At 37.7% G+C, this 18,890-nt stretch overlaps 1 protein-coding gene and 1 non-coding gene across 8 annotated transcripts in view; one reads left to right on the plus strand and one right to left on the minus strand.

Moving 5' to 3' along the window:
• The window catches only part of CDC14B (cell division cycle 14B), a 97,094-nt gene that overhangs the window by 23,443 nt on the left and 54,761 nt on the right, over positions 1-18,890 (plus strand). For 5 of the 7 annotated variants that reach the window (XM_074363039.1, XM_074363035.1, XM_074363033.1 and 2 more), the window contains exons 2-3: positions 14,617-14,707; positions 15,325-15,400. In XM_074363039.1, coding sequence (XP_074219140.1) covers positions 14,617-14,707; positions 15,325-15,400 — 167 coding nt within the window. Of the gene's footprint in view, positions 1-13,097; positions 13,335-14,616; positions 14,708-15,324; positions 15,401-18,890 lie in introns of those variants that run through there. The other 2 variants (XM_074363038.1, XM_074363036.1) reach the window with 2 other exon arrangements.
• Positions 6,382-6,454, minus strand: TRNAD-AUC (transfer RNA aspartic acid (anticodon AUC)). Its single transcript has one exon. It is a non-coding gene; the product is annotated as a tRNA-Asp (tRNA).

Below are 18,890 nucleotides of genomic sequence, written 5' to 3' on the forward strand. Positions count from 1 at the left end.
AGAGAGCTGGGTTATTAGGGTTTTAAGAAAAGGAGAAGAGATGTAAGAGTTCCAGTTATTCTATGTTTATTTTACTTGAAGCGAGTCTTAGTTGGAGCCATATGACATGATATTATTATCTGATCCGCTCTTTTCTCCTTATTCCCAACCCAGAGTAGCTTTTTAAATAACGTGGTTGATAGAGCATAAGAAATGGCTAATAATCTTTCTATTAAAAGATAGGCCCTATTTCTGTGAATTTTCCTTCGTGAAGAATTTAGGAATAATTTTTAGACTTTTTTTTTTAATAGACTGAGGAAGGATAAAAATATTTAAGATTTCAAAAATCCTTAAAGGACTCTTTCTACTAGCAATACTATTTTTTTCTGGTAGTTTTTTTTTTTTAAATTGAAGAACAGTCAGTTATAATGTGTCATCTTTTTAATTTAATTAATTCATTTTTTAATTGAAGTGTTTTTGGGTTTTTTTTGAGTTGCAATGTAATTTACAATTCATGGCCTATACCATAAATTTAATTAGGCCATGATAATTCTTAATTATATTATATACAAAATACTTTTAAAAAAATATGGGGGGGTTAGGTTTATTTATTAATTTATTTTTGATGGAGGTACTGGGGATTGAACCCAGGACCTCCTGCATGCTAAGCATGCGCTCTACCACTGAGCTGTACCCTCCACCCAAAATACTTTATTCTGTAGTCTTTTCATGGATTTGTACCAGTAAAGATTCTTCTTGGCTACTTCAGCCCCTGTCTCCCCTGCTTTTAAAAAGTAAAGTTTAATGTGTATGTAATAACATGCACAGATTCATGCGTACAATCTGAAGTTTTACAAGGGTGTACTCCTGTGAACCACTGTTCATTCAGGGCCCTTTCCAGTCAGCTTCCTCTTACCACAAGCGAACACTGTTCTGATTTCTAGCAGTACAGATTACTTTTACCTGTTCTTGAATTTTATATATCTGGAATCATACAGCGTGAACTCTTGTGTCTGTCTTCTTTTGCTCAGAATAGTATTGTAGAGACGTATCCATTTTATTTTGTGGATTAACATTTCATTCTCTTCTTTTTGCTGCGTAGCGTTCCATCATATGAATATATCACAGTCTGCTTATCCATTCTCATGTTGATGGACATTTATATTCTTCCCAGCTTTCAGCTATTATTAAGCTACTACAAATAGCCGATGTACAGGTCTTTTTGTAGGCACCTGTTTTACTTTCTCTTGGGTATGTACTTAAGAGTAGGATGACTGGGTCCTAGGGAGAGTGTATGTAACTTTAAGAAACTCCTAAACTTTTCCAGTGTCTTAATAGCAATATTTAAGAGTTCTAATTGTTCTATATTTTCTCCAAAAATTGGTGTTGTCATTCTAATTTTAGCCATTCTGGTGGGTGTGATGTGGGTATTTCATTGTGATTTTAATTTGCATTTTCCTGATTTGAATCCCTTTTTTATGAGCTTATAGGCTATTCCAATAATTTCTTTCAGAAGTGTCTTCAAATCTTTTGCCTTGGTTCCTATTTTTAAAAATTTAATGTGCACCTTTAATTCTCTATTCTACACCATTTTCTTAAAAGCCACAGCCGAAATGGCATTGTAAAAAAAAAAACCCAAAAAACTCCTTGAGTGGTTTCTTTAGAGAAAAACATTACTTATTGATAAGACTAGTGGCCTAGAATTCTGATATATCCCAATATTGTTAGGAGGGCCTCGAAATGGAGATAAGGAATGAGTATTGTGATTAAGAATTTGTTCCTGATAAAGCAGTTACATATTAAAAATATTCATTCAAGTCTTTTTTTTCGTTCATTGCCAAGAAGTTTAAAATGAGACATATCATTTACTTATCCCTCCCTCCCTTTAAAATGCTTTAAAGGTAGATCAGTTAGAATTTATCTTATCAAACTTCTTTTTTAATTAATTACTTTTTTTATTGACGTATAGTCAAATATGTCAGTCTCTGTCTCAGTCATACATACACATACATATCTTCATTTTCATGAAAGGTTATTACAAGATACTGATTATAGTTCCCTCTGCTATACAGAAGGAATTTTTTAAAATCTATTTTTATATGTAATAGTTAATATTTGTAAATCATGAACTCCCACATTTATCTCTTCCCACCCCCTTTCCCCTGGTAACTATAACATTGTTCACCATCTTTGTGAGTCTGTTTCTGATTTGTAGATGAGTTCATCAATGTCTTCTTTTTTATTTTTTAGATTCCACATATGAGTGATCTCATATGGTATTTTTCTTTCTCTTTCTGGCTTACTTCACTTAGAATGATGATCTCTGGGTCCATCATCCATGCTGCTGCAAGTGGCATTATTTTATTATTTTTGATGGCTAAGTAGTATTCCATTGTATAAATATACCACAACTTCTTTATCCAGTCCTCTGTTGATGGACGTTTAGGTTGTTTCCATTATCAAACTTCTTGACTTGGGATCCTAGAAAAATATCTGTCTGCTGCTTTACTTCTATGTGACTTCTCTTTCTGGTTCAAGTGTCTGACTTCCATGACTATGATCCAGCTGTTTTAGACTTGTTAGTGATGCCAGATCTCAGTTCTTTGTATCATACTGCTGGAAACTGATCTGTGCCAATTTAGTCATTCACAGCTCTTAGGACTTTTTGATAGATAACAGTAACTGCAGAAAAACTTGAAGTAGATGGAATTTTTGCTAAGCCTGTGCAGCCTTGCTACCAGGTTATAATGAAAGCTGATCTCAGATAAAAAAATTCTTCCACACAACAAAGTCATTTATTAAATATTCTTATTTAGCAAGCAGGCATAAAACATGATGTACCCCTGTCATAAGCTTATCAGCTCTTGCATTTTTTAGATATTCTGATCACTCCTTTTATGAAAGGTTCACTGAAACAGACCTGACAATATTCTGGGTACAGGATTCTGTTAACTTTATAGTTGGCACCATTTAATCAGAAATCCTCACAACCCATAGCTAGACAGGGGCCTGTTTAGGCGTCTCAGACTTGAGACTCATACACTATCCCTGAATAAGAGTCTCATTACAGTCTTATAATCTGTGCAATCTGTCTGTAAAATATTTTAGACAATCTACATATATGAACAGCCATTAATTTTACCAGTGAGACCCCATTTCTAGCAACCATTATTCTGATTAACAAGCTATTACTTCTACTAATAAAAAAACCCATTTTTGACACTCAGTATTTTCAGTCCTCCAGTTGTGGATAACAGAAAAGCTGTATCACCTCTGGGATATGACTTTCTTGCTTTAATAATAGCTGTCCATCTATGGGGTGTGAGTTTCTAATTAGAGCAACCACCCCCAGATCAACAGATCGGCCCCACAGCGTAGCTTAAACCAAATCACGTACATTTCAACCTTGTCCATGTGATTTGAAAGTAAATTAACGTAACCCAGTCCCATTATGTAAAACGAGAAGAGGAGACTTCATCTGGATAGCGCACTCTGCCTCCTGATCAATTTAGTTAGGAAGTACATTAAAATTAAAAGAGATAAGAGTAGTTAAGAGACATACACAACATTCAGTGACAAAGGAAACGAGGGTCTGGAACTCCAATTTTGCTTTTTGTCACACAGCCAGAGAGCATGTGACACAAAGGGCTTGGAGAGGTTTTCTTTCCAGCGATTTAAGGGGTCGGGGCCTCTTGTTTTACAAGGGACGGAACAAGGAGCTGTTACAGCTCTCTGATCCATACCACCCTCAGTTACTCCCCTTAAAGTGCCCCGAGAGTCAGCCCACTGACTCTCCTGTCCCAGGATACGGGCTAGACAAAGATGAGGAAGGATGGGGAGAGGCAGCTGGCTGGGGTTATTAACTCATCCTTCCACTCGAGAGTGCTGGCTACCAGTGCTTTATTTCAGCTGCGTCTGCACTGGGGTGGTGGATTGTGGCCTGACCATACTCCCTAACAGAGAAGCAGGGTGCCCATTTTGCAGGGGAGATAGATGGTCTTGAAAAATAAAAGACTTCCTCTCCCATCCCTCCCTTACTTCTCAGTGGAATAGATTTTCAAATATAAATGAACACCAAGATGTTCTTAAAAACCCAAGCAAGTACCAGTAAAGTAAACATTTCCTTCTCCATCCTCCAGTCCCAGCTCCGTCTCCGTAAGCTGTTTGGCAGGAGTATTCTCTCAGTTTCCTTTCTGTTTATTTTCGTACATATATATTTACCAATGGCTTAGTTTGATCATTTTTACATATTATCTGTTGTACAACTAGATTAAAAAATGTGTTTGCATTACTGTGAAGATATTTCATATTGACCTACTGCATTAATTTTAAGTCATAGTATGACTGCCATAGTTTTCTGTAATTATGCCCCTGTGGGTAACAGCTGTTCGTTCCATTTAGTTTTACTGCAGACAGGGCTACGGTAAATATCCTTACAGCCTCTTACTTGCGGTGTGCTAGTACTGCTCTGAGATAGATGTGATGACGGGGGACTGGCTGGGTCCAGGGATACGTGCAGACTGCCAGCTTGCTCTCCACAACACCTCTACCATCTTCTAGTCCCATCTTCCTTGTATAAAAGTAGCAATCTCCCTACAGCCTCTCCCTAATTGATATCAGGATTTAAATTTTTTTTCCAATTTGATGGTGTGAAATAAAATTTCATTTTTTTTTTTTTAGTGGGGGTAGGTGATTAGGTTTATTTATTTATTTTTAGAAGAGGTACTGGGAATTGAACCCAGGACCTCACACGTGCTAAGCATGCGCTCTACCACTTGCCCTATATCCATCCTCCCTCCAAAATTTCATTATTTTATAATGGTTTTTCTGATTACTTATTAGGTTAAACATCTCACACATTGTTTTTGTCATTCCTATTCTTCAGACTTGCCTTTTTTATACTTGACTCAGTTTTCTATGGGACTGTTTGCAATTTTAAGATATTTTATAGGCATTTTTGAGATATATTATATACATATATATAAACTATTCTTTGTTACAAATATTGTTACAAATATTTTCTCCCAGTCGGTCGGTTTTTTTTAAAATACCTTTTAGATTTATAGAAACATTGCAAAGATAGTAACAGAGTTCCTGTATACTCTTCACCCAATTTCAGTTTCCTTGAATGTTATTTGTATTCATTTGCTCAGGTTGCCATAATAAGGTAAACGCATTCACTGGCTTAAACAACAGAAATTTATTTTCTCACAATTCTAGAGGCAAGATTGATTGCAAGATTAATGTACCAACAGGACTGGTTCCTGGTGAGACAGCTGTCTCCTTGCTGTGGCCTCACATGGCTTTTTCTCTGTGCATGTGCACTCCTGGTGTCTTTTCCTCTTTTTATAAGGACACCAATCCTATTGGGTTAGGGCCTCACCCTTATGACCTCATTTAACCTTAATTACCTCTTTAAAGGCCCTGTCTCCAAACACAGGCACACTGCGGGCTGGGGCTTTAGTATGGATTTTGGAGGGGAGACACGATTCAGCCCATAACATTATCCTGCACGACCATGGGACATTAAGAAACCAGCACTGGTACTCCAGGCTTTATTCAGATTTCCCAGTTTTCCCATAAATACCCTTTTTCTATTCCAGGATTCAACCTAGGATACCACATTGCGTTTAACTGTCATCTGCTTAGCCACCTAAGGTTTGTGACAACTTCTCAGTCCTGTCTTTCATGACATTGACATTTTGAGGAGTACTGGTCAGGTATTTTGTTCATGTTCCTCAAATTTTATTTGATATTTTCTAATGACTAGACTGCATTTTTGGAATAAGGTACCACAGAGGAGACGTGCCCTTCTCATTGCTTCACATCAGAGGGTAAGTGAAATCCACATGACATGACTGGTGAATTACGATCACTTGGTTAAAGAAGTGTTGGCCAGGATTCTTCTCTGCAAAGTTACTGTTTTTCACTTTCCCTACTGTATTCTGTGCAAGTAAGTCACTAGGTTCAACCCACACCCAAAGATGGGGGGAGTCATCTCTAACTCTTAGAAGGAAGTATCTACATATGTTATTTGGAATTCTTCTGTAAGGAAGATTTGTCTCTTCATTTCTTTAGTTCAATCCCTTTTTAATATCAGCATGGATTCATGCATATTTATTTTATTTTGTTATGTTTTTTGGGGGGGTAATCAGATTTGTTTGTTTAGTTTGTTTAGTTTAACAGAGGTACTGGGGATTGAACCCAGGACCTTGTGCATGCTAAGTGTGTGCTCTACCACTGAGCTATACCCTCCCCTCCTATTTTACCTTTTTTAAGCTTTATTTTTGGTTAGTTTGCATGCTTACTTTTTAAAGTTTTTAAAATAGACTTATTTACTTTATTTTAGTTTTTGAAGGCAGGGGATGGTAATTAGATTTCTTTATTTACTTATTTTTTTAATGGAGGCACTGGGGATTGAACCCAGGACCCCATGCATGATAAGCATGTGCTCTACCACTGAGCTGTACCCTCCCCCCTCATGCATATTTATTTTATACTTAGGGTTATAACCCAATGTTATGTACTTACTTTGTTGCTCAAATTGTTCCAACTTTGGCCTTGGGAGCTTTTTGGACTGTATTCCACTCTCCTCCCACCCCTTTTCTAAAAATATTTTAATGGTGTCTTTGTAAATTTATCAAGTCCTTTCTCTTCATAACTTTTGCATTTTGTGTCTTCATTTAAGACTTTTCTTAAACATTGAAAGATTTGTATCACTTGGGGTAGGCTAGGTTATATTATGATGACAACCTTAACATCTTTTTATATTATTTTTCATTTTTTAACTGAAGTATAGTTGATTTACAATGTTGTGTTTGTTTCTAGTATACACCATAGTGATTCAGTTATATATAAATATATATATACAAGATATTGAATGTAATCCCTGTGCTGTACAGTAGGACCTTGTTGTTTACCTATTTTATATATAGTAGTTTGTATCTGATAATCCCAAACTCCTAATTTATCCCTCCCCTGCCTTTTCCCCTTAGAAACCGTAATTTTGTTTTCTATGTCTGAATCTTTTCCTGTTTTGTAAATAAGTTCATTTGTATCATTTTTTTAGATTCCACATGTAAGTAGTGTCATATGATATTTGTCTTTGTCTGACTTATTTTACGTAGTATGATAATCTCTAGGTCCATCCATGTTGCTGCAAATGGCATTATTTCCTTTTTTATGGTTGAGTAGTATTCCATTGTGTATTTTTACCACAACTTTTTAACCTAGTCATCTGCTAATGGACATTTAGTTTGCTTTCCTGTCTTGGGTTATTTTAAATAGCGGCTGCTGTGAACATTGGGGTGTATGTATCTTTCAAATTGGAATTTTCTCTGGATATATGCCCAGGAAGTGGGATTGCTGGATTGTATGGTAAGTTACTTTTTTCTTTTTAAAGGAATTTCCATACTGTTTTCCGTAGTGGCTGCACCAAATTACATTCCCACTAAAAGTGTAGGAGGGTTCCCTTTTCTCCACACCCTCTCCAGCATTTTTCGTTTGTGGATTTTTTTAATGATGGCCATTCTGACTGGTGTGAGGTGATACCTCATTGTAATTTTGATTTGCATTTCTCTGATAATTAGCAATAATTGAGCATTTTTTCATTTGCCTGTTGGCTACCTGTATGTCTTCATTGGACAAATGTCTGTTTAGGCCTTCTGCTCATTTTTTGATTGGGTTGTTGTGTTTTTTGGTTATTGAGTTGTATGGGCTGTTTATATACTTTGGATAATAGGCCCTTGTCAGTCCCATCATCTGCAGATATTTTTCTCCCATTCCATAGGTTATTTTGTTTTGCTTATGGTTTTCTTTGCTGTGCAAAAGCTTGTAAGTTTAATTAGGTCTCATTTGTTTATTTTTGCTTTTATTTCTATTTCCTTGGGAGACTGACCTAGAAAAATACTGCTATGATTTATGTCAGAGAATGTTTTGCCTATGTTTTCTTCTAAGAGGTTTATAATGTTTGTTGTCTTTAAATGTTTAAATCTTTAAGCCATTTTGAGTTTATTTTTGTTTATGGTATGAGGGAGTGTTCTAACTTCACTGATTTACATGCAGCTGTCCAGTTTTCCCAACACCACTTGCTGAAGAGACTGTCTTTACTCCATTTGTATATTCTTACCTCCTTTGTTGAAGATTAATTGACTGTAGGTGTGTGGGTTTATTTCTGGGCTCTCTATTCTGTTCCATTGATCCATTTGTCTGTTTCTGTGCCAATGCCATGCTGTTTTGATTAGTGTAGCTCTCTGTAGTATTGTCTGAAGTCTGGGAAAGGTTATGCCTCCAGCTTTGTTTTTTTTCCCTAAGTATTGCTTTGGCAATTTTGGGTCTTCTGTGATTCTGTATAAATTTTAGGATTATTTGTTCTAGTTCTGTGAAAATGTCATAGATAATTTGATAGGGATCGCGTTAAATCTGTAGCTTGCTTTGACAGCCCCCAAATCTTAGGGGAATGTAACAAAGTAAAAGTGAATTTTTTGTTCATGTCCACCTCTGGTTAAGTAAGAGCTGTTATAAATCTTACTTTTGTGACCAAGGCTGGTGGAGCATACATACCACTTTTTATTGAATATAACAACCGAAGTCTTAATTTATTTTATAATATACATGTATCTATAATATGTGTACTGATAATTCATACATGCACAGAAATGTGCACAAAGTGTACAGCTTGATAGACAGCTTTGTATTATCACGGGTAAGTAACTAGCATGTGGATTGAGAAACAATATCATCATACTCCAGAAACCACAGCCTTGTGCTCTGTATAGACTAGGCACTACCCCTTTCAAGCATAAACCCCATTGTCATTCTTATTGCTGTAGATTTGTCTGGCTTTGAAATCTACATGAATGGAATCATACTATTTTTGTGCTGGTGTTCGGCTTCTTTCATTCAGTGTTGGTGAGAATCATCCATGATGTGCATGGCCACAGTTCATTCATTCATCCTTACCATTACACAATATTCCATTGTAAGAAAGTATCAGAGGGTTTCACCTCACTGTTTCCGGACATTTGGTTTGTTTTCAGTTTTTGGCTGTAACCAATAATGATTCTGTGAACCATTTTTTGAACCTTTTCCCGGTGAACGTGAACAAAAACGCATTATTGTTGGATGTGTACCTAAAAGTGGAATTACTAAGTCAAAAGACGTGTGATGCTCATTTTTATAAACACCGCCAGTTTTCTTAAATGGTTCTGTTTCAGCTATAATCTTGATTGCTGCTGATCGTTAGGAAAGAGTTCTGGCTGAGTTCTCTCGCCTGGAAGTGATACATTTCGCCACTGCTCATTTATCCTCAAAAGAGTCAGGTTGCGCAATCCTACCATGGTGTGGAGTGTAGAGAACCAGAAAGAACTGTTACATTCAGCTTTAGTCCAGGTGGAGTTTATTTTTTTTTTTGTGAGCGTTGTGACAAAGGGAACCTTTTTTAGGCAGATGTTTTTCTTCAGATTTTGTTTCACCATATTCCCTAGATTTGAACGTGAATTCTTCTTATTGAGATTAATTTTAATTTGTGTTGAATTGTCCTTTAATTTTTGTTGCAAGCTATTTAGAAATGGGTTTTAAACATTCGTAAGTTGATAGATTTTTGCGGGTGTTACCTTTTCATCAATAAACTTCAAATTTTATTGTTTTGTGGTAATTATATGATGTGTATGCTCTTTGTTGTCCTGAATTTGCTGTGATTTTCTTGCGACCTTATACATGATGATTTCAGTGAATATCCCATTTTTTGAAAAGTTTGTCCTCTCTGTTGAAAATGGTTCTCTATCCGTAATCTATTCAGGATGATGGATTTTTTAACGTTGAGCCATGTGTAAGAATAACTTTCTTTTAATATGCTATTGGCTATTTGTATTTCTTTTCTGAATTGACTTTATAGAGTTTTATTTTTTATTGGTTGTTCTATTGTTTTGTAGTTACCTTTTTGTCTGTTGTGATGATTAACCCTTTGTAATATATTTTCCCCTAGATTTCTTTTTTTCCTTTTATGACTTGAGTTTTGCGTCATGCTTAAAAGTCCTGTTTAAATTATAAAATTATTTGCTATAATTTTTATAGTCAGCGGATAGCTTTTAAAAGCTTATTTCATCTGGTATTTATTTTATACATAGATTGGAACCTCCTTTTCTTTTCATACATATAGACACTTGTCCCTTATTGAATTAGGCCATCTTTGTGACTGATTGAAAAACCAGGTTTTTTTCTCATATACTAAGTTTTCATATATGCCTAGGTTCATATTTGTGTCTTGCTGTGTTAAAATCATATTGTTTTAATTAACTTTTGCCTTTACATTAAGGCACGCCTCTGAGGCAGGAATTTTAAAAATCTCAGGCTTCAGCCAGACAGCCTGTGTTCAAATCCTCATTCTGCTACTTTTCCAACAAGCGTTGTGACTGCTCAGGTTGGTCACTTTGCCCCTTTAGTAGGTCTCCTTTCCTGGAAAATACTGAAAGTAGGAGTATTTGTCTCATGGGTGGTAATGAGCTCAGTAATGCAGTACTTGGCACTAAACTATGAATAATTGTTAGCTGTCATTGCTTTAGGGAGCGATGCTTCTTTTTTTTTTTTAATCAGTACTTTTATGAACAGGGCATTCACCAAGGGTAGACGTCCCCATCCTGCAGGGAAGCCGTGCACTTACTTCTGTCGTTGCTCTGCCAGGACTTGAAGTCAGTCTAGTTCATTTGTACTAAAAAGTGACAGTGTGTTCTCATTGCCACTTGACTTCTACCTGTATTTCTCAATTGGTTTAGAACATACCTCTCTGTTTCATGATTAATTATGCCCCAGATAGCTACAGCTGTTAGGCGGGACAATGTTTTTCATTTATTTAACAAATACTTATTAAAGGAAGAAGTAGCAAACTGGAGGCCCCAAGAGCCAAGTCAGAACCATAGGCACAAGGGTAGATTTTTGAATGTTTTTATCAATATTTTAAAACCATGAGATTGCATTTCCTTCTACTGTCTTATGTCAGTCAAAGAAGCAGGAGTGGTGACTTTATGTGATGGGCATATACAGACAAGAAAGGTTTACCACTTCAATAATTCAGTTTTCTGTTTTTTGACAACAAACACATTAAAGGGAGGACACATGGGTTTACAGGCTGGTAAGTTGAATCGTGAACCTTTAAGCAAAATGTGATCGAGAAACCTGTTCTCTAGCTCTCGGTTTCTAATAAATAGCTCTCATCTCAGCACTTAAGACTCCGTAGTAGTTCATCAGTGTGACTCTAATAATAGAATTTTGAGAATATATTGTACAGAGATAAATTGGACATCAAAAATCACTGATTCCCCTCCACCCCATAAAACATAAAATTATATTTCAGGTCTCGACTTGGAGGGAAAATTCCTCCCCATTTCCATCTTGCTCCTTCCAGTTTTACTTGCGTTTGTGAAAAGAAATTGGATTTCAAGAGATGGTAGCAAGAAGTTACTGTTGGTTAAATGTGTGCAAAGGACATTTTCCAGGTTGTCTTAATCCTGTGCTTTCTTGCATGCTTTATATCTTGATGACGAGTCAGCTTTGGAAAAATATTAGTAGCCTGCAAGTTCACCTTTCAAAAAGCTTCATAAATTTGAGTGGGTACTGTATGTTACAAAATTCAAAAGTTAAAAAGTTCCAGACACCCAGTTTCCCCCTAAAAAGGCATTCACCACTACCAGTGTGTCTCCTTCCAGAGATATGCAAGATTTCATCCACAGTCATATACATACATGTTATAAATATGCACCTATAAATTGTACTTTTTAGCAGTCTTATCGTGGCTACCTTGCCAGTATTTAATTTTCAGTCTTGAAATTTTCTGCCAAGTTTGCCCGTGGTTGCCCTTCACGGAGGTTGTCCCAATTTATATTCTTACCTACAGGCAATAAGAGTGCCCGCCTCATCAACACAGCACCTTATAAACTCCTTTGATTTTTGCCAGGCAGAAGGGAAAGTAGTACCCCACAGTTTAAAATTACGTTTTTGTTATTTCGCGTAAGATACATTTGTTGAAGTTGGGCATCTTCTTGAGATGGACTTAAAATATTTTTCCAGTTTATCTCGAATTTGAGTTTATTGCTGCGAAGACCATTTAAAAATGTTTACCAATTTAACAGATTCTCTTACTTAGATTTTTGCTTCATTAAAAATAATTCATAGTTTTGTTACATTGAAAATCTTTAATCTGCTGGAAGTTTAGGATAAGGTTAGGAGGTATGAAGGTTTACTTTTGAGGGGAAAATGTATATATTGTGATATATAATGTGTATATTTTGATGATAAAGTGCAATTCTGGGGAAATAGCTGTTACTGTATATTGCTTGTTTGTTTTATGGGAGAGTCATTGTACATTTTTTTTCACGGATAATTAAAGTTACACCTTTCTGTAGGAAACTTGGAAGAATATAGAAGGGAATAAAAATAACCCTGTAATCCCAGTACCACATTGTATGTAACAAAATTGGGAACATACTGTATTTTTTTTCACTTGAGACTAACATAGGAACATAGTTTTAGAAAATATTTGAATGGTTGCTTAGTATGGTGTTGGAATTTTTGTTTTTCAACCATCCCAGTACTTTTCTAAGGCGAAATCTAAGGAATGGATGACCTCAGTTTTAGGCTTACCTTTCATTTTTGTTCAGTTTTGAAGAGGTCCATTTAAAATGAGACGCCAGCAGCCAGGCGAGCCCGACGCCCAGCGCGGCCGCACCCGACGGCGGCCGGAGCTCCGGGCCGGCGCGGGTCCTGGAGGCTGGGCGCCGGCCGCGCAGGGCTGTGCCCGGGCCGGGATGCCTGTGCCGGGGCCGGGACGCCGCCTCTCGGCCCGGCCCCGCTGCAGCGCCCCCTGGCGGCGGCGGCGGCGGCTCAGATCCGCCTCGGAGCCCTCCTCCCCCTAGAAGTCCTCCTCTTCATCGCTTTCGGAGCCTGTGTTTGCCTCTGTGACCCTCTGCCCCGAGGTTCCCACTCTTGAGAGTGGAGTTTCGGTGCTAGAGGGGCCTGGCGCCACAGACGACCGCCCCCTGTCCCCGAGGCGGGGCGAAGCGCAGCCGGGGCGGCTGGGGGTGGTTCCCTCGCCGCCCAGTTCGGGGCGTTTGAGGAGTTTTGAACTTCCGGGGCTGGCGGGCCCGGGTGGGCGGCCCCGGGGCGTCGCCGTGCCCAGTGCTGGGGCGCGGCCCTTTAAACTTTTGTTTTTGAAACTTTGGGGGTGTGGTCGCGGCCCTCCTCGTTCCGTGGCTGGTTGCTCCCTGGCCACCCGGCGCTGCCCTGCGCCCCGCCTTCCAGATGCTGTGGAGTCATGAGCCGGGAGGGCGCAGGGACCCCTCTGGTGGCCGAGGTGATCAAAGGTGAGTGCGGAGGGCGCGGGGCTCGCCTGGCCCGGGCGCCCCCGCGACACCCCCTACTCAGAGGGCCTCAGGCAGTGCCCGGGGTCAGGGAGGCCCCCGGTGCTGGCCAAGGGGTGCCTTTAAACTTCAGGGCCAGGATCGATGCTGTCTCATGAGCGTGGGTGGCCTCCCAGGACTCCTAGCCCCCCGGGCGGAATCCGCACTGATGTGTGTAGTTGGGATCCTTGTGTCCTTACCCCTTGGCTGGTAGGCTCTCCACTTCAGGGAGCAAAATCCACGCTCCCTGTGCACAGGGATCAAGGGTCATTTGCGGTTGCAAAGGAGTAAGCCCCGTCATCCGCTGGAGTGTTTGTGGTTGCAAGACATTCTAGTTGAGGAGTTTACAGGGGAATAAAGACAGCAATTGTGTGAGTTGAATTGCAGACAGAAATTGTTGAAATTGCCATCTGGGGAAGGGATGCCAGCTGACGCCCTTTTTTTTTTCTTGCTATTTTAAGGGCTGTACTTGGTTTTACCACAATTTGAATGCAGGTATTCAACTAGCTCTACTAGGTATTGCGGATGAGGGATTTTTGGCAACCCTTTTTGGGGTGGGGCGGGGCGGGGGAGGGAGGGTGGAGCCTCCAAGCTTTACTACTTCGCTACCATTCTTGCTAAACTTCACAGCAACCTAACTACATTTATTTGTGCAACACAAGTACATTTCATACTCACCGTCCAGAAAACTCATTGCTTCTGCTGTAATGGTAACCTGTCTGATTGTAAAAGTCACTTCAAAAGTAGTGATTCCTAAGAATAGTTGGATAAACATATTGTTTGCTTTGTTGTGTCCTGTAGCCGTATTTTGAAATTTGAAAGTGTCTTCTCTTTACTTAAAATACAGTTTCTTGCTGAAATGACTTCTTAGGATATCTTAAAAACAGAGCGAAACAGCGGAAGTCATCCAGGTTGATGGCCTAGCCATCAAATGCATGCTTGCCATTTGCTGAAATGACTTTTGTCCAGGGGAACTGACACTTTGTGATGGGAGGTTCCTTAAGAAATCAGGCCATATCGTTTATTGCTATTGAAACATATATTAAAGGCAATTGCTCCTTTTAAAAAGTTGATTATTTATTATTACCCATCAGAGTAGACGGAACATTTCGAAGTTATCCATTGGCACCCTTACCATCTGAAACATGCATGGAAAAAAAAAGTTTGACTTTATTTGGAAAGAGTTGCATATATGAAACGTTTTTGATCATGTGAAGGAAGGAACATTGCAATTTTTCCATTTCAGATCGCCTTTGTTTTGCCATTCTCTACAGCAGACCAAAGAGTTCATCAAATGTACATTATTTCAGCATAGATAATGAACTTGAATATGAAAAGTAAGTATTGTTTTTTAAAAGATTGTTAGTAACTTTTTTTTATTTTGAAGAATCTAAAGGTATGTTTATAACATTGGAAAATTGCAGATCTTTTGATTGATAACTGCAGGATGCTTTTTTCTTTAACCCTTGGTAATAAAATAGATCCTTAGGGAAAACATTAAAATGAAAGAACCTCCCTAAATTGAACAATTTACATTTGGAATTCTAATAGTTTACAGTATAATGAGGTATAAACTAGTGTACTAACCAGCTACCATTCTTGCTAAACCTCAGAGCAGGCTAACTGTTTATGCAAACAAGTTCTTAAGACGTGTTTCTGCCAGTGGAAAAAATATGTGTGGAAAAAGAGGGTTTTTAAAAAAAAAATTCAGAAGGTATTTTCATATATTGTTTGAGGTTAGATTTAAGTGTTATAGCACTTGTCATGCATTTTAATAGTCAATTTTTTAATCAGAGTATTTCTTCCATTAGTAAGGCAGTACCTTTAAGTTGTATGACCTATAATAATTTGGTGTATGCTTTCTTACTTTAATTTGACCTTGTAGCTACAAACAGGCATTTATATTCAGAGCCTCTAGAATGTACATACACATTTTTGTTTTTCGTTTTTAAAGCTTCTACGCAGATTTTGGACCACTGAATCTAGCAATGGTTTACAGATATTGCTGCAAGATAAATAAGAAATTAAAGGTAAAATATTTTTTACTGAAGACTTGACTTAAGTAAATCATTATTAGCCTGATCTTGAGGGGAGGGGGGATCCCTCTGTTTTTAAAAAGGAAATGTCATGCTTCTTCACTGCCGTGATATTCGGGACATACCCATGGTTTATGGCTTTTAAAGTCATAATGTATCTGTTTTCCAGCGTTTTGATTGAATGGTTTAAGTGTGGGTCATTTGGTTCTGGTTTGGATTAGCGATGCTCAGCTATTTGAAAAGTCAAAGTGAAAATGGTTAATAAAGTTAACCTTGGTGGGAAGGTATAGCTCAGTGGCAGAGTGCGTGCTTAGCATGCACGGGGTCCTGGGTTCAATCCCCAGTACCTCCCTTAAAAATAAATAAATAAACCTAATTACCTCTCTCCTAAAAAACAAAACAAAAACATTAAAGTGAACCTCTTATCGTTTGACCTACTGGAACTGAACCTCATAAGAAAATCTTTCCTTCCTTTGATCATTATTCTTTCTGCCTTCACTGTGATAGGGAGTGTCAGCAAACTAATAAAGAGAAGTCGGTTCATCTTTAGCTCATTATATCTTGAGCCTCCCATGAAATTGTACTAACTTGTGGCTCTTCACTTCCCACATATGATTAAGGAGCAGGGAAATAAGGGCAAACAGCTTATCTTTAAGACCGTATCACTGAATTGTAAAAGTGTGTTACTATTAGTTTGAACTTAGACCATACTCATTTATTTAAAAAAAAACTTTGAATTTTTGGTCATGTACAGTAAGAAGTGTATACGTACTACTAGCAGTTCCAAATTAGTCACTGTAAATTCTCAAGTAGAAACACTGGATATGGTGGCAGGTGCTTTTTTTTTTTTAATTAAAAATATTTAATAAAAATTTTCAAGGTTACTTTCCATTTACAGTTATTTCGAAATGTTGGCTGTATTCCCCACATTGTACAATACATCCTGGAGCCAGTCTTATACCCAGTAGTTTGCGCCTCCCACTCTCCCACCGCTATATTGCCCATCCCTCCCTCCCCACTGGTAACCACTATTTTGTTCTCTTTATCTGTGAGTCTGTTTCTTTGTTGTTATATTCACTTAGTTTATTTTTTTAGGTGCCATATATAAGTGATATCTTTGTATTTGTCTTTCTTGTCTGACTTATTTCACTTAGCTTAATACCCTTCAAGTCCATCACGTTGTTGCAAATGGCAAGATTTCATTCTTTTTTATGGCTGAGTAGTATTCCATTGTATATATACCACATCTTCTTTATCCATTAGTCTGTTGATGGACACTTAGGTTGCTTCCATATCTTGGCTTTTGTAAATAATACTGCTATGAACATTCAGGTGCATGTATCTTTTCCAATTAGCATTTTGGCTATTTTGGATATATGCCCAGGAGTGGAATTGCTGGGTTGTATGGTATGCTAGTTCTAATTTTAGTTTTTTTGAGAAACCTCCATACTGCTTTTCACAGTAGCTGCACCAAACTGCATTCCCACCAACAGTGTAGAATGAATGATTCCCTTTTTTCCACATCCTTGCCAACATTTGTTATTTGTTCTTTTTGATGATGGCCATTTTGACAGGTGTGAGGTGATATATTTCATTGTGGTTTTGATTTGCATTTCCTTGATTATTAGTGATGTTGAGCATTTTTTTATGTGCCTATTGGTCATCTGCATTTCCTCTTTGGAAAAATGTCTATTCAGTTCTGCTCATTAAAAAAAAATTTTTTTTTGATGTTGAGTTGTACGAGCTGTTTATATATGTTGGATATTAATCCTTTATCAATCATATCATTTGCAAATATTTTCTCCCATTCAGTAGGTTGTTTTTTTTTTTGTTTGTTGATGGTATCCTTTGTCGTGCAAAAGCTTTTAAATTAAATTACATTCCATTTGTTTATTTTTGCTTTTATTTCCTTTAACTTTAGGAGATGGATCCGAAAAAATATTGCTGTGATTTGTGTCAAAGAGTATTTTGCTTATGTTTTCCTCCAGGAGTTTTACAGTATCTGGTCTTATATTTAGGTCTTTAATCCATTTTGAGTTTATTTTTGGATGTGGTGTTAGAGAATATTCTAACTTCACTCTTTTACGTGTAACCGTCCAGTTTTCCCAGCACCACTTATTGAAGAGGCTGTCTTTTCTCCATTGTATATTCTTGCTTCCTTTGTTGTAGATTGATCGTAAGTGCATGGGTTTATTTCTGGACTCTCTATCCTATTCAGTTGATCTATGTGTCTCGTTGTGGCAGCACCATACTGTTTTGATTACTGCAGCTTTGTAGTATAGTCTGAAGTCAGGGAACACGATTCCTCCATCTCTGTCCTCCTTTCTCAAGATTGTTTTGGCCATTCGGGGTCTTTTGTGTTTCCATACAAAATTTAAATTATCTGTTCTAGTTCTGTGAAAAATGCCATTGGTATTTTGATAGGGATTGTATTGATTGGGGCAGGTGCTTTTTCAAAACAAGTTTATTCAGTTGATTACTTACTAGGACTAGTACAAAGAAATAAAATTTATTTTTAATTAAAAATTATATTTAAAGTATGTGGGTAAGGCAGATTTTTTTCTTTGAGCATCAAATGTAAAATTCCACATCATAAATATTAGAAACACCTGTCTGATCAAAGTTACTATGTAGAATTTATATGTAAAATGGAAGCTGTAGCATTGCTTTTTCATTCTGTATTGTGTTTGTAGTCACTAGAGGTTTATACAGAGATGGAGACTCTTCTTTCTGGACTTTATTCCTCCCTTGAACAGGAATGTAAGCATTTATGGCCTTGGGTGTTTATGTTCCCCCTGCTCCCTTTTTCCAGTTACTAATGGCAGGTCTTTTGGTTCATGCAGGACCAGGCAGCTAAAAATAACTTCCTTTCCCCCGCTTGTGTTCACTTGCTTTAATATTGAAGGATTTTTTTTTAACATACTTGATCAACTGAGAATATGGTAGTCCTTTTTTAAGAATTAAATAATTGTTTACTAGAACACCTTGCAGGGTGTTGACCATCTCATCTCATCTGATCAAAGCCTTGATTCCTGTTCAATTAATAGTGATAAACGTGTGCTGAGAATTGGCGCTGAGTCTCCTGTGTTTGTGCTGCTTGAAGGCTGGTTGGGTTCTTCTCACCTTGAATCTCTTACCCTACGTGAACAGTAGAGGAAAATAGGTACATATTTATCACTGGAACAGTGACTCACAGAAGCTAAGAGGCACCTTGCTTATTCAGCTGAATGTATCCTGTTCCTGACCCTTACTTGAATCCATTTCTGCTCACGTTAGTGAAGTTCAGGTGAGGAAGTACTAACAGTGTGTTCCTTTGGTTTTTAAATTCCATATCCTTTTTGTTTTTGACTTTTTATGGAAGCAAATGTACATACAGAAATACTTACAGATGATGAGTATACAGCTCAATGAATTTTCACAAACTGAATATGCATGGGTAATCATCTTGATCATGGGGTCAGGAAGAGAACATTATTAGCACCCC

Source organism: Camelus bactrianus, chromosome 4 (genome assembly GCF_048773025.1).
Source record: "Camelus bactrianus isolate YW-2024 breed Bactrian camel chromosome 4, ASM4877302v1, whole genome shotgun sequence".
In the NCBI taxonomy this organism is placed as follows: domain Eukaryota; kingdom Metazoa; phylum Chordata; class Mammalia; order Artiodactyla; family Camelidae; genus Camelus; species Camelus bactrianus.